Source organism: Heterodontus francisci, chromosome 3 (assembly GCF_036365525.1).
Source record: "Heterodontus francisci isolate sHetFra1 chromosome 3, sHetFra1.hap1, whole genome shotgun sequence".
Classification (NCBI taxonomy): domain Eukaryota; kingdom Metazoa; phylum Chordata; class Chondrichthyes; order Heterodontiformes; family Heterodontidae; genus Heterodontus; species Heterodontus francisci.
Window position 1 is genome coordinate 50,571,500 of NC_090373.1, and position 16,526 is coordinate 50,588,025.

General features: G+C 41.8%; 1 protein-coding gene across 1 annotated transcript in view; it reads left to right on the top strand.

Moving 5' to 3' along the window:
• Positions 1-10,622: 10,622 nt before the first annotated feature.
• The window catches only part of sntg2 (syntrophin, gamma 2), a 325,968-nt gene continuing 320,064 nt past the window's right edge, over positions 10,623-16,526 (top strand). The window contains exons 1-3 of the mRNA XM_068028487.1: positions 10,623-10,683; positions 11,518-11,585; positions 11,680-11,817. Coding sequence (XP_067884588.1) covers positions 10,623-10,683; positions 11,518-11,585; positions 11,680-11,817 — 267 coding nt within the window. The remainder of the gene's footprint in view (positions 10,684-11,517; positions 11,586-11,679; positions 11,818-16,526) is intronic.

Here is a 16,526-nt window from a genome sequence, read left to right on the forward strand (position 1 = left end):
TAGCTAGCTTTCTCTCGTACTTTAATTTTATCTTGCTTATCAATTTTTTAGTCAATCTTTGTTGTTTTTTTAATATTCTGTGCAATCTTCTGACCTACCACCCATCTTTGCACAATTATATGCTTTTTCTTTAAGTTTGTTACTATCTTTAACAGTTTTTAGTTTAGTTTAGTTTAGAGATACAGCACTGAAACAGGCCCTTCGGCCCACCGAGTCTGTGCCGACCATCAACCACCCATTTATACTAATCCTACACTAATCCCATATTCCTACCACATCCCCACCTGTCCCTATATTTCCCTACCAGCTACCTATACTAGGGGCAATTTATAACGGCCAATTTACCTACCAACCTGCAGTTTTAGTTTTAGTTTTAGTTTACCACGGATGGCAGGTCCCCCCTTGGAATTTTTCATTCTCATTGGAATGTATCTATTCTGTGTATTCTGAACTATTCCCGTAAATGTCTGCCACTACATCTCTATTGACCTATCCCTCAACCTAATTTTCCAGTTTACTTTAACTAGCTCTGCTTTCATGCCCTCGTAATTGCCCTTATTTAAGTTTAAAATACTGGTCTTGGAACCACTCTTCTCTCCCTCAAACTGAATGTGAAATTCAATCATATTATGATCACTGCTACCTAGAGACGCCTTAACTATGAGGTCATTTATTAATCCTATCTCGTTGCACAATACCAGGTCTAGTATAGCCTGCCCCCTGCTTGGCTCCAAAGTGTACTGTTGCAAGAAATTATCCTGAAAACATTCTATGTACTCCTCATCTAGGTTACCTCTGCCCATCTGATTATTCCAGTCTATTTGTAGGTTAAAATCCTCCATGATTACCGCCGTATCTTTCTGACAGGCTGCCATTATTTCTTCCTTTATACCTTGTCCTACAGTGTGGTTAACATTAGGTGGCCTGTACACCACTCCCACAAGTGACTTTTTGCCTTTATGATTTCTCATCTCTACCCTACATTCTGGATTCCTGAACTTCGGTCATCCCTCTCTATTGCGCTAACACCATCATCAATTAACAGAGCCCCTCCTCCACCTCTTCCTCGCTTCCTGTCCTTCCTAAATGCCATATACCCTTCAATATTCAGGTCCCACTCTATGTCATTCTGCAGCCATGTCTCTGTAATGGCTATCAGATCGTACTTATTTATTTTTATTTGCTCTCAGTTCATCTGTTTTGTTTCGAATGCTACGTCTATTCAGATACAGAGCCTTTAGTTTTGTCCTTTTATTATTTTTGTAACCTCTAGCCTTATCTGTTGATTTACTCTTAGATTTGTACTCTCTGCCTCTTCCTGTCATAGTCTTTTTATCATTTCCCATATTAATACCTTCCTCTCTTGCCTTGTCTCTACTCCTTGATTTACCATATCTTTCCAAAGTTGATCCCTTGTCCCCACTATTCAGTTTAAAACCCTCTCCACTTCCCTAGTTTTGCAGCTCGCTAGAACACCGGCCCCAGCATGGTTCAGGTGTAGACCATCCCAACAGTACAGCCATCACTTTCCCCAGTACTGGCGCTATTGCCCCACGAACCAGAACCCACTTCTACCACACAAGTCTTTGAACCATGCATTAATTTCTCTAATCTTATTTGCCCTATGCCAATTTGTACATGGCTCAGGTAATAATCCAGAGATTAATGGCCTAATTCCTCATACTGATTATGCAGAACCTCTTTCCTTGTCCTGCCTATGTCGTTGTTACCTACATGGACCACAACAACTGGGTCTCCCCCTCCCACTGTAAGTTCCTCTCCAGCCCTGAGCAGATGTCCCGCACCCTCACACCAGGCAGGCAACACAGCCGTCTGAACAGTGTCAATCCACCTAACTATACTGTATTCTACTACCACTACATTCCTTTTTTCTCCCTCCACTTGACCATGGTGCCATGGTCAGGATGCTCATCCATCCTGTAGTCCCCACTCTCTCTAAACAAGCTGAAAGAACTTCAAACCTGTTAGGCAATCAGAAAGGCTGAGGCTCCTGCACTCCTGCCCTCTGGGACCCCTTACCTGCCTCAGCTGTAGCCACACTCTCCTGTCCCTGACCACTGACCAAATCAGAAGACCCTATCCTAAGGGGTGTGACCACTTCCTGGTACAATGTGTCCAGGTAACTTTCCCCCTCCCTGATGTTTTGCAGTACTTGCAGCTCGGCCCCCAGTTCAATGACTCTGAGCCAAAGCTCTTCGAGCCGCAAATACTTACTGCAGATATGTTTGCCCTGGATCACACTGGCATTCAGGAGCTCACACATGCTGCAGCCATCACACAGCACCTGTCCTGCCATCCTTAATGTGTTTCAATTAGCTACTTAATTATTTTATTCAATTAGTTATTTTATTTTCCTTTTTTATATATTTTATTAAGCTTACCACTATTTCCTTTATTATTTCAAACATTAGAATTAGAATAGACCTCAACCACTTACCAGATACTCACCGAACAGGTAGCTTCTTCCCCAATCAATCACCTACCTGCTTGCCTGTGATGTCACGCTTGATTTTCTTTGAAGTGCTCGTTCCACTGAACTGGATAGGATAGAGGATCTCACCTCTCCCAGTACTTGGTGCTCTTCTTGAAGTGAAGCCTCTCCCAGCACTCTGCGCTCTTTTTGAAATGAAGCCTCTCCCAGCACTCCTCACTCTTTTTGAAGTGAAGCCTCTCCCAGCACTCCTCGCTCTTTTTGAAATGAAGCCTCTCCCAGCACTCCTCGCTATTTTTGAAGTAAAGCCTCTCCCAGCACTCCAGCAAAGAAAGCTGCTATTGTGTTTACTGATAAAGATCTTAAATGCATCAGTAACATCCACAAGAAGTGAAGATCTTACTGAAGGAAATATAAACGTATGTTCATCATCAAGGCAGATTCTGATATCGTAGTTTGAACAAAGAACTGGATACCTCATTGGACTGTTGTAGCTTAAGGCAGATTTTGATAGGACAGTAAGATCTTGTCAATGGAACACTGTGCTCACCTTGGAAAGAAACATAAGAACACAAGAAATAGGAGCAGGAGCAGACCATATGGCCCATCGAGCCCTCTCCGCCATTCAATACAATCATGGCTAATCTTGGGCTTCAACTCCACTTTCCTGCCCCCTCCCCATATCACTTGATTCCCTGTGAGACCAAAAATACATTTATCCCTTTGAGTGTAGTAATTTCTTCTCATCTCAGTCCTGAATGATTGACCCCTTATCCTGAATCTGTGCCCCCGCGTTTTAGATTTGCCAACCAGTGGAAACAATCTCTCAGCCTCTACCCTATCAAGCTCTTTCAGAATCTTGTATGTATCAATTAGATCGCCTCTCATTCTTCTATACTCTGGAGAATATAGGCCCAATTTACTCAGCTTCTCATCATTGGACAACCCCTTCACCCCAGGGACCAATTTAGTAAACCTTTTATGCACCCCCTCCAGTGCAAGTATACCCTTTCTTAAATGTGGAGACCGACACTGCACACAGTATTCCAGGTGTGGTCTCACCAAAGCTCGATACAATTTGAGTAAGACTTCTTTATTCCTGTACTCCAATCCCCTTGCAGTAAAGGCCAACATGCCATTTGCCTTCCTAATAGACTGCTGCACCTGCATGTTAACTCTTTGTATTCTTTGCATGAGTACCCCCAAGTCTCTCTGAACAACAACACTTAGAAGTTTCACACCTTATAAAAAATATTCTGCTTTTCAATTCTTACAACCAAAGTGAACAACTTCACACTTCCCTACATTATACTCCATTTGTCATCTTGTTGCCCATTCACCTAACCTGTCTAAATCTCTTTGCAGCCTCTCTACATCCTCCCTGCAGCTTACCTTTCCACCGGGCTTTTTTATATCAGCAAATGCAGATACATTACTCTCTGTCTCTTCATCCAAGTCATTAATATAGAGTGTAACTAGCTGAGGCCCCAGAACTGATTCTTGCGGCACCCCACCATACACTGCCTGCCAACTTGAAAATGCCCCATTTATGCCCACTTTCTGCTTCCTGTCTGTTAACCAATCCTCTATCAACACTAATATATTACCTCCAGCACCATGAGCCCTTATCTTGCCTATTAACCTTTTATGTGGCACCTTATCGAATGCCATTTGAAAATCCAGGTATACTACATCGACTGGTTCCCCTTTATCTACACTACTAGTTACATCCTCAAAAAACTCGAATAAATTTGTTAAACAGGATCTCCTTTAATGAAACCATGCTGACTTGTTCTAATCATACTATGTTTTTCCAAGTGCAATGTTAAGACTTATTTAATATTTGACTATTTTATAATAGTTTCCAGCATCGTCCCAATGAATGATGTTAGGCTAACTGGCCTCTAGTTCCCTGTTTTCTCTCTCCCTTCTTTCTTGAAAAGCGGCGTAACATTTGCCAACTTCCAATCTGATGCAACCATTCCTGAATCTAAGGAATTCTGGAAAATCATAACCAGCGCATCCACTATCTCTGCAGATATCTCTTTTAGAACCCGAGGATGTAGACCATCTGGTCCCGGGGACTTGTCAGATTTTAGTCCCTCAAGTCTCGCCAATACATTTTCTCGGCTGATATCAATATCCTTAATTTCGTCATGCGTTTTAGCCCCTACGTTATTGCCTATTTCTGGTATGGAACTTGTGTCTTCTACAGTGAAGACAGACACAAAATATTTGTTCAATGCCTCTGCCATTTCCTCATTCCCCATGATAATTTCTCCTGTCTCTGCCTCTAAGGGACCAACATCTACATTAGCTACTCTCTTCCCTTTTATGTACTTATAAAAGCCCTTACAATCTGTTTTTATATTGCTGGCTAGTTTACTCTCATTCTGTTTTTTTTCCTTTTTATCAACTTTTTTGTGACCTTTTGCTGGTTTCTAAATCATTCCCAATCCTCAGACTTGCTGCTATTTTTTGCAACATTGTAAGCCACTTCTTTTAGTCTGATACCCTCCTTAACTTCCTGAGTGAGCCACGGATGGATCTTCCTTGACGAGTTTTTGTTTTTGAACAGCATGTACTTTAGTTGAACCCTTTGAATTGTTTCCTTGAATGTTCCCCACTGTTCATTTATTGCCATACCTTTCAGTCTATTTACCCAATTAACCTTAGCCAGCTCTCCCCTCATACCTTTGTACTTGGCTTTGTTTAAGTTTAAGATTCTTGTTTGTGGTTGAAATGTGTCACTTTCAAACTTAACATTAAATTCAATGGTATTATGATCATTATTTCCCAGTGGATCTTTTACTATGACATTGCTTATTAACCCTGCTTCATTACATAATACAAGATCTAAGATAACATTATCCCTAGTCAGTTCTACAATGTATTGCTCCAAGAAATTATCACAAAAGCATTCTGCAATTTAGCTTATTGACTTATTGACAAGGACACCCAGGTCCCTTTGTACATTTACACTTTCTAATCTCTTACTATTTAAGAAATTCTCTGCACATCTATTCCTCCTGCCAAAGTGGATAACCTCACATTTTCCACATTATATTCCATCTGCCATGTTCTTGCCCACTCACTAAGTCTGTCCAAAGCCCCTTGAAGATGCTTTGCATTTTCCTCACAACACACATTCCCACCTAGTCCCATCTGTGAACTAGGAAATATTACATTTGGTTCCCACATCCAAATCATTGATTATATATTGTGAACAGCTAGGACCCAAGTACTGATCCTTGCAGTACCACACTAGTCACAGCCCGCCAACGGGAGAATGACCAGTTTATTCCTACTCTCTGTTTTCTGCCTGTTAACCAATCCTTAATCCATGCCAGTATGTTACCTCCTATCCCATGTGCTTTAATTTTGCTAACCAACCACCTGTGGAGACTTTATCAAAAGCCTTCTGAAATTCCAAGTCTACCATGTCCACCGACTCCCCTTTATCAATTCTGTTCGTAACATCCTCAAAAAACTCCAACAGGTTCGTCAAACATGATTTCCCATTCATAAATCCATGTTGACTTTGCCTAATCAGATCATTATTATTCAAGTGCCCATTTAGCCTTTAGAACAGATTCTAACATTTTCTCTACTACTGATATAAGGCTAACAGGTCTGTAGTTCCCTGCTTTCTCTCTCCCTCCCTTTAAATAGTGGGATGACATTTGCTAGCTTCCAACCTGCAGGAACCGTTCCAGAATCTATAGAATTTTGGAAGATGATCATCAATTCATCCACTATCTCCATAGCTATCTCTATAGCCCAGGCACACTCTTGATGCTATTCATCACAGTGTAGTGCAGGGGGGGGTGGAAATTTGATGTAACAGGTCTCAGCCCCTTTTCCTCTTTCCTGCGCCTGAGGAATGTTGAATTCCTGGGCTCAGTGAAGAGGAAAATGCACCCTTTTGGCTTTCGCTGGCTGTTAAACTCCCAACCAAACTAAAGCAAACAAACTAAAACCTAGACAAAATACTGATTGTTTGTCATAAATTGCAGCATACAAAGAAACACCCCGGCAACAATAATAACAAGTGACACAGGAGTCGGGGAAAGCGGGTCGTATGGAATAGTTGGTCACAAAATGTGCGGATCCATGGGCAGCAGCTGAAATGTGGTGAGGTGGGACTCCCATTCACCTTGCAGACATAGCTATAGACCTTGTCCCAAATCACCATGATAAAGTCATTACCATAACAGAATCCTGTGCTCGTAAATACACAGTGATGGCAGCAAAACTGGAGTAGTACATACCAATCCAGTGGTGGGCTTGAGAAGCCTGGCAAGGGCCAAAGAAGCAAAGCTCCTATGGGAGCAAATGTCCATTTTAAGAAAGGTAATCACCCCTTCTAATGCAGGTCTGGGCCAGTCCCAAGGCTCTCAATGAACTCATGCCATTTCTCTGCAGGTGAGAGTCCCATTAGACTTCATCAAGGACACAATGGGCAGAATTCCTGAAATCAGACAACAGCCCCATAAGAATGCCTCAAGTCAGTTCCAGGACACTGTGGAGGCAGGGAGGAGGAGGGAGAGGGAATGGGGGTGTTGGGGGGCGGGGGGGGGGGGCGGGTGGAGTGGGGGCAGGGGGGTATTGTCTTTCTTTTAATCACATTGAGAACTGAAAAGTCATAGTTTTTTAATAAAGTAGTAAGCAACCTCTCACAGCAATTGTCTTGTTTATTTATCTAACAGCAGACTGTTTTGTGCAGTGGCAACACTATTGTAGTTGGAAATCTCTGAAGATATATCAAAACTACATGTTGCGGTGTGACAGGCAATTGATGCTATCTAACAGCAGAAGCAAATTCCTATAATTTTATATCACTCCCCGACGCATTCCCACTCCCGGGCCATTTTACCGGCGGGAAGAGCGGTGGCAGCTTGCCCACCCCTGACCAGAGGTGGGCAGCCAATTAAGCTAATTAAAAGGCCCAATTAAGAGCCATCTTCCCAAACCGCTGGCATTTTTCTGGCAGCAGAGCGGCCCCATTACCTCATGGGGAGGCCACCAGCTGTCTGGAGGCAGCCTCCCAGCAGCTTCCCAGAGTGGTGGGCCTTGGTTGTCAGGGACTCCATGGCTCAAGGATAGGGCCTCCGGTCACAAAAGCTGCCCCTGCGGCCCAACACTGCCACTGGAGCAATCTCCCCTCCGATTGCCGGGGCCTGCTTGGCCCCAGCACAGAAAAAAGTTTCCTACCTGCTCTGCAAGGTTGCCTCAATATGCAAGCCCCCTCTCTTTTTCCTTGCAGCCTCTGCAGCAGCCACCTCTCTCAGTGGCACTGCTGAGGTTGCAGAGCTGCCAGCCCTTTGACTGGGCCAGTAGCATAGAGAGACAGTCAGCTATCCGTAATTGGCTGTAGCCGGGAAAATTGCGACTGCGGAGCCGCTGCCCATGCTGCAGGCTCGGGCGCCACATTGGGTCCTGACATCAGGACCGAAATCATGCTGGGAAAATCCCGGCCCTTGAGTCTGGATATCTGCTGTCTCTATGTTTTCTTGGATGTAAATTTGATCTTGCATTAAAAATCTATCATTTCAAATTCAGCACAGTAATATTGGAAATGATTTAATATTTAGAACTTCAGATAACATGTTTTAAACAAAGCTGAACTTAGCTGTTGGAAAGACAGTGTTTTCTAGTTTATTTGTCAAGCAAACATATGTTGAAATTTTAGGCTAATCTTAGTTCCCAATGTGCCTGTGGCTATCTGTATATAAGAACAATCTATGCATCGCTTTTTTGTTCCAGTCACTGCTCTATATCTTCAGCACATTAAATGGGTCCAAGTGCAGCAACTGCACTTGCTGTCTGGGTAATTGTCCACAAGCCAAGATCTATATCGCATAATTCCAGCAGAAAGACCAAACTCGCGCGAAGCTCGGTCAACAATATATTGAAGCAGCAGTTTTGAGATAGAAGCCATTCACCTCAAAGGGTCACTGAAAACAAATGACAAAACATAAAGCCAATTTCAGTCTAGCCAAACGAAAAACAAGCAATCTTAACATTTGACAGTAGATAATTTTCAATCTCACTGATTCCAATGTTTTCAATTTCTTAGTCCTAAGGGTATACACGCTATACTGACCTTAGTGTAATATGACCTTTGGTAAAGACATATCACAATATTCACACCCACCTGCCATCAGAGCATAACCTAATACACACATATATATACATTTCTATGTTTCTCAATATAAGACTGTTCAGTTATTTATAAAGCTGGAGCAACTACCATTTGCTTTAATATGAATTCAATTATGTTGTTCTATTGAGATTGCAGCATCTTGGCTTGCTTGCTTTTACATAAATTAATCTGACATCATTTTTGCTGCTATCCTATTTATGTTTATAGAGTTCCTGAATCTAATTGGCTGTTTTTTCCATCTTCTCTTGGATATAATTGTGTATGAAGTATTTGTCATTTGGAAATCGGTGTAGTGATTTTAATTTTCCAACTTTACATGGCATTTTAAAAACAAATAGATAGTGAGGGATTTAAGCTACTGCTAGTTTTTTCTTTTGTCACTTATTTAAGCTGCAGTTCAAACACATGCTTTATAATTAATCTTTCACTTTGAATGAGGTCATTTGCTTTTAAGAGGTGAAATTTGTCTTGGATGGCAATGCAAAATGGGTGGCAGTGAATCAACAGAAGATAGTGACTCCTGAATCATTGTTGCCCAGGTAGAACTTTATCAGTAATACTTTGTAAGAATAACACAAATTGATAGGTAGTTCATTCAAACCATTTCTGTCATCTTCATCTCAAGATACATGAAGTTCTTTGTAAAATTAAGGATACGAGGGGTGAGGGATGGGGATTGGGAGAAAAAAAAGACCATTGCTGAATCATATAGGAGTTAATAAAGTCTATGAAAAAATGCATAAAATAAATACTTTAACTATTTTAATTGGGTTCTGTAAGATGTAACCTTTTACCCTTGACCAGTTACTCCACAGTTCGAACACAAGAATTACAAGAAACAAGGAGACAACACTCAAAGCTCAAATTTAAACACAAAGCCTTTACTAGGTTCTGTCAGAAAACCAGTTAACAATACAAAACACCAGTTAAAAATACACCCGTTAACAATACACCCGTTGGTCACAAATGCATTACAGGGACCCATGCATACACAATCAGCCAGTGAGCAGTCACCTCCCGGCTAATCATTCTCTTCAGTAGCTGACCAAGCCACTTGACTTAAGCACTGAATCACTATTTGCAACAATAGAGGATTGGTTAACAGATAGGAAGCAGAGAGTGAGCATAAATGGGGCATTTTCAAGTTGGCAGGCAGTGAATAGTAGATAAAAAGCAGCGAGTAATGTACCAAAGTTTGCTGATGATACAAAGCTCGGTGGAAAGGTAAGATGCGGAGAAGACATAGAGAGGCTACAAAGAGATATATACAGGCTAAATGAGTGGGCAACAAGATGGCAGATGGAATATAATGTAGGGAAGTGTGAAGTTGTTCACTTTGGTCGTAAAAATAGAAAAGCAGAATATTTTTTATAAGATGTGAAACTGATGTGTTGATGTTCAGAGAGACTTGTGGGTACTCATACAAAAAATACAAAGAGTTAACGTGCAGGTGCAGCAGTCTATTAGGAGTGAGATGAGGAGAAATGACTACACTCAAAGGGTTGTGCATCTTTGGAATTCTCTACCCCAGAGATTGCGGATCCTCCATCATTGAATACATTTAAGGCTGGGATAGATACATTTTTGGTCTCACAGGGAATCAAGGGAAATGGGGAGCAGGAAAGTGGAATTGAAGCCTAAGATCAGCCATGATCATATTGAATGGCGGAGCAGGCTCGATGGGCCATATGGTCTACTTCTGCTCCTACTTCTTGTGTTCTTGTGCAAGTGCAGAGAGCAATTAGGAAGGCTAATGGTATGTTAGCCTTTATCGCAAGAGGATTTGAGTATAAGAGTAGTGAAGTCTTGTTTCACTTATATAGAAGCTTGGTTAGACAGCACCTGGAATACTGTATGCAGTTTTGGTCCCCTTACCTTAGGAAGGATATTATTGCCATAGAGGGAGTGCAACAAAGGTTCACCAGACTTGTTCCTGGGATGGCGGGACTGTCCTATGAAGAGAGATTGGGGAAACCGGGCCTGTATTCTCTAGAGTTTCGAAGAATGAGAGGTGATCTCATTGAAACCTACAAAATACTGAAAGGAATAGACAGGATAGGTGCAGGTAAGATGTTTCCCCTGGGTGGAGAGTCTACAACCAGGGGACACAATTTCAAAATAAGGGGGAAGCCACTTAGGACAGAGATGAGGAGAAATTTCTCTACTCAGAGGCTGGTGAATCTTTGGAATTCTCTAGCCCAGAGGACTGTGGAAGCTCAGTTATTGAGTATGTTTAAAGTAGAGATTTACATTTCTAAATACAAATGACATAAGGGGATATGGGGATAGTGTGGGAAAAAGGAATTGAAGTGGATCAGCCATGATTGTATTGAATGGCAGAGCAGGCTCGATGGGCTGAATGGCCTACTCCTGCTCCTATGTTCCATGCTTGGTTCCTCTGGTTCTCCGTACCTATCAGACACCCAAAGTATATCCATAGAGGAAAATAGACTCTGATGTCCGGCACAAATCCAGGACTACCATGTTATTTTTGTTGCAAATAATTTGAGTAAAACTGATCTTAAAGCTATAAAAATGGGATAGTGAGTGAAGCTGCTAGCTGGTGTGATACTAAGTGGCACAAACCAAAGACCCTATATTTTATTCTTGGACTGTACTGACTATGTTGATGTCAACTGGGACAGCAATTGGCATACAAATGACATCAAATGGGCATCAATGTATCTGGGCAAGTGAGAGGTAAAAGATCAGCCAAGGTTCCTTGGGCTAATCACTACCAAGTGATCACTTTTGGAAACTGTGTGTTCTGTGAATGTTAAGTGAGCACAGTACCAGTTGCTACAATCTCCAAATAGCCTGCCCATGCTCACTGTCTAGGCTCAGTTGTGAGCTGGCACTCAGCTTAGACACTGAGGACTGCCCATATCTGTACAATCAGACCCCAATGAGGCGAGGCACCTTAAGAGGGCAGGGGAGAAAACTGGGAAAATCCATTTCAAAGCAAAAGTGGGAATGAACTAAGGAGTGTTTTGTTAATGAGATTGTAAGATGATCATAAAATAAGTGATATTTTACAAACAAAATCACTATTGTTTTACAGACTAAGACTGGTATAGCACGTCTTTTTGATGAGGAGTCTGAGAATGCCTATGACATCCGACTAAAGCTATCAAAAGATGTTATAACAATTCAAAAGCAAGATGTCGTTTGTGTCAATGGAAGTGATTCTGATTCAAATGTAAGTAGTATATTTTATTTTTTTTATTCATTCGTGGGATGTGGGCATCCCTGGCTAGGTCTGCATTTATTGTTCATCCCTACTTGCCCTACTTGGTGGTGGTGAGCTGCCTCCTTGAACCACTGCAGTCCATGTGGGGTAGGTACACCCACAGTGCTGTTAGGAAGAGAGTTCCAGGATTTTGACCCAGTGACAGTGAAGGAATGGCAATATAGTTCCAAGTCAGGATGGTGTGTGGCTTGGAGGGGAACTTGCAGGTGGTGGGGTTCCCATGCATCTGCTGCCCTTGTCCTTCTAGCTGGTAGAGGTCATGGGTATGGAAGGTGCTGTTGAAGGATGCAAGCTGTTTTCAAGCTATACATATCCTCAAATAGACTAAATATGGGGAAGGGGCTGATCTAATTGTTTGTGTATCAACATTTTCTCTCTGTGATCTGGGTTTAAATTAAACCCAGATTGATGGAATGTAGCTCCCTCAGTCAGCTGCCTGTAAGGACCCCATATGAAATTAGTTTGGGCATTATTAATTCAGTTTCCAGTGAGTATAGACTAACATTAAGCAGCACTAAACTGCAAGCCCGCTCAGGAGGCAAAGGATGGCTGGTTCAGGAAATCAGAAAATGTCACACTGCTGAAATAGATGCTGCTTTTCTGAGGTTTGGGGTAGAGGAGTGGGAACTTTACTCAGTATCTAATCAGCTATGCCAGACCTGGGAGTGCTGAGTGCTGATAATGGGTGCCTGAAATTCAACAGTTTCCATTCTCCGCCATTTACATCCCTCACCTTGAGCACAATGTTCATACAAAAAATTGTTAATCATGGGCTGAAGCATTCTCTGCTTTCAGAATGCATATATTCCATATATTTTTGCATTGTTTTTAGTCTTAACAAACTTCATACAAAGAATCAAACAGATCTATACTAAATGAATCAAATTGGATAAAGATGTTGAGAGGCCATAAACCTAATTAATATAATGGACAATAAAAAATTCACATTGCAGTGAATGACATTTGTAAGTTGGGTAATTTAGAGAATACTGATTGGAATCAGTTGTCATATGGGGCAGATATTCACTGTTCATTATTTGTAGCACAATTGTAAACATGATAATGAAGAATATATTTACAATTTCACTACAAATGGTGAACAGATGAAGCCTACCTGACCAAAGTCTATTTATAGTAAGTAAATTACCTTGCATCATGTTTTTCAAAAGCTCACTTGTGAGAACACAATTGGTTATAGTTAAAATTGTTCTGCACCAGAACTGATAGAACGATTGATTCCTGACTAAATATTAAGGTGCAAGGCTGGCTATCACCCAAAGTAGACCATGCAAGGAATTGGTCAACTTTGGTCAGTATTTGTCGAGATCACCACTGGACTTCCACCTGAAGGGAGAAAACATTGACAATGCCTGAATGGTAACCTTTTGCTAACCAATCATAGTCAGATATTAATGGCAGGTTTTTTTTATGTATAGGAAACATCCTCTTGTCTGGAGGATAATAGAGAGTGGTACTTGGACTTAGTGGGAAAATTTAGAACATTTTCAACAGCTCCCCCAAGTCCTCTATTGCTGCTAATGATGAGAACTAATAACTGGAGGTAAAGATTAGTGTGCCTGTCATGTGAGAGCAAAGTGAATAAGTGCGAAAGGAAAGAGAAAGAAGATTCACCTTTCATTAGGCAGATTAATCAAGCTACTTGGATTATATCTCCAGAACCTAGTGAAGTTCAAAGCCCTGTAGGTTGTTTTTAAGTCAGTATTTATTGGTAAGCTTTTCTTGTCCTGTAATTCTGACAGCTGTGGTTAAGATAAATGTGGTACTAACAAAGCTGATTTATGTCTCAGTGAGCAGCTGAAAATGTCAATAGCAGAGAGGGAGGATTGTGAAATGTCTGCATTACACAGTAGTTCTTATTTTAGTTGCTCTTGTCTAAGTGAAGAGACTTCTAGCACTACTGATCTCTGTCCTCTGTTGGCTAATTTTAGTGAAAACGCAAACATGAGAACAAAGCAATGTTCTGCATTTATGCTGATATCAATGTTTTGTCCAAAATTACCATGGAAAATATAATCCCTACAGAGGACAAGATTGACACATTATGGGAAGAATTTAATGGAGCCAGTAGGGCTCCCAGTGGCAGGCTTAAAAGGCAGTGGGAACTCCGCCTTGGCCATCCGGAGCCCCCCTCAGCTCTATTTAACGGCGTCCACGCAATTAACAGTCCAGTACCGGAATCCCCATCATGAAAGGGATGGGATCCCGCCTTCAAGAGTTGCTGGCCAATCAGAGGGCCAGCATTTCAGTAATTTGGCAGCACCGATGAGAGTGGTCGCTACTGCTAGTTCTGCAGAAGACCTCGAAACCAGGCTCAGCGCTGGAGACCAAGACCCAAGGGAAATGAGACAGGGTCAGTCCGGCAGGTCCCAGCGATGGTGGGGGAGGGTGGGCGTTGAGTGCAGGGGGAGGAGAGTTCAGGGAGTTGGTTTGTTTTCTGCCGGGGGCCCTCTGTGCTACAGATTGCCCACGGAGGAGGGGCCCGCACCTCAAGCCTGCAGGGAGGTCACCTCTTTTTATTACCAGTGGCAAGGGGAGAGGGGCAGTGGAAGAGGCCCTTTACTGGCTGATAATAGGCCTCTTAAGGGCCTCAATTGGCCTTTGGGCAGGAACACCGTCATCAGCCTATCCTGCCTCCAACAAAATTGCAGTGCGACGGCAAGGCGATGGCCCTCCAACTCCCAACCTCCCGTTGCAATTCAATGGAACCCTCTGCCTCCTAGCCCGTCTCCTGGGGTCCCATTAAATTCAGCCCATTATATCTTGTGGTAGTGCCGTATAAATTTGAAGAAAATCTAATTGACAAAAAAAGGAAGGATTGGTGGCATAACCCCAATGTACAAAATGAGCTATTTTGAGTCCATCAAACAAACAAAACTATTGTAACTCCATTAATTGTGCAATTAGTAGAATTGTCCCTGTGTTAATTTAAGAAAAGAGCATAACCGTCATAGTATCTGTAGCTGTGTTTTTTTTTTGAGAAATGGTGACTGCCCATATTGAATATGTGTGCCTGTTCCTTGAAGTCAGGGTGATCTGGTTATACATCGTGGGTATTTACTGCCAAGAACAAAAGAAAAGAAATAAAGTCTTGGAGCCCTGGAATGTTCATGCTAATCCCGCAGCAGTCAAGTCATCCTTGATTTCTTAAAAATTATACTGTGAGGCTTTACAAAACTGGTCTCATCAAATCCTGAAAAGAGTTTGACTGACAGTAATAGATTTCAGTAAAGGAAATAGAAGTACCAGCTAGATGAACTATTTGTTCTTGGTTCAATTCATCTTTACTTTAAGCCTGATCATTGATTTTAATTCTCTTTCCTCATCCAGCTTTAGCAGTGGGGAACATTTCTTTAGCACAGAACCTGTCTCAGTCCAACACCTTGTCTTAATCCTCATCATTTTTCGTCCTCTTCCCTTTTGTTAAGTTCAAATAGAGTAGTAGACACAAAAGCAATACAGAAACAGTTTATTGTGACACAAGTTAATCTGACTAATCACCGGTATAGATTAATATAGCCAATTCTCCTGCCACTCAGATTGCAGACCAGTTTGCTTTATTGATTCTCGGGATGTGAATGTTGCTGGCAAGGCAAGAATTTATTGCTCATCTTTCATTGTCCTGAGAAGATAGTGGTAGGGGTTTCTTCTTGAATTGCTGTGTGTGATGAGTGTGTTATTCTTTGTTGCTGGTTTTCATCCAATGTTCTGGTAAGTTCATGCTCATGAGAAGTGCAGCGATGAAAATACAGAACCAAACTGAAGAGTTATAAAAAACTAGAACAATTTTAAAGAGATCAGCACATGTGCTGCAGGACAAGACACATGACCCTTAATATCTCTTGCACTCAAATCTATATCCATGGCTACAAAGACTAAAAACCAATTAAGCCCTGTCTGCATGGAAATGCGACAGATAATCACAGCTGGTTGTGAGCTATACTCAAAAACAATGTGAGACAAAACCTTTCTCAGACTTATCATCTCTGAATAACCTCCATTACAATGGAGTGCAAACCACGCGCATCTCCTGAGAATGGGGCCATCATCAAGGCTATTATACAGCCCTGCTGGAACTGAAACCTGAAGCCACATGGACAAAGCCAACCCTTGTAAAATTCAACTTAAAAGGCAATAACTTTGAGGGACAAAGGGGGAGTCATTTCAGGACAGGACTAAAGACAACATCAGTCTGGTCTGTCCTCAGCCACAAAGTGTAACAAAAAGCCACCTTGAATTCTAGCAGGAATTAACAGAGAGAGAGAGAGATCGGTTCCAGCCAACACAGTTGAACCCCGCTGAGACAAGTTGGAAGCTAGCTACAGCAGACACAAGAAAGTGCATTTGAGAATTGACCTAAGACATCAGCAGTGTCTTCAACCCAAAGTGAACCACCAGGAGACTGCAACAGCCCAACGATTACCAGACAACCAGCAAACAGGCCTGCAACTTTAAAATTCTCTTCCCAAGGGGATCCCACAGATTATTCCTGAAAAAACAGACTTTTACAACCTGAACTCTGAACCCCTCTTACCCTGTACTTTTCTATCTATCTTCTCTTGAATGTGAATGTGAGAATGAATGTGTATGTGAGTGGTGTTGAAAATATTTTAGGGAATGAATATTGTTCAATAAATAGT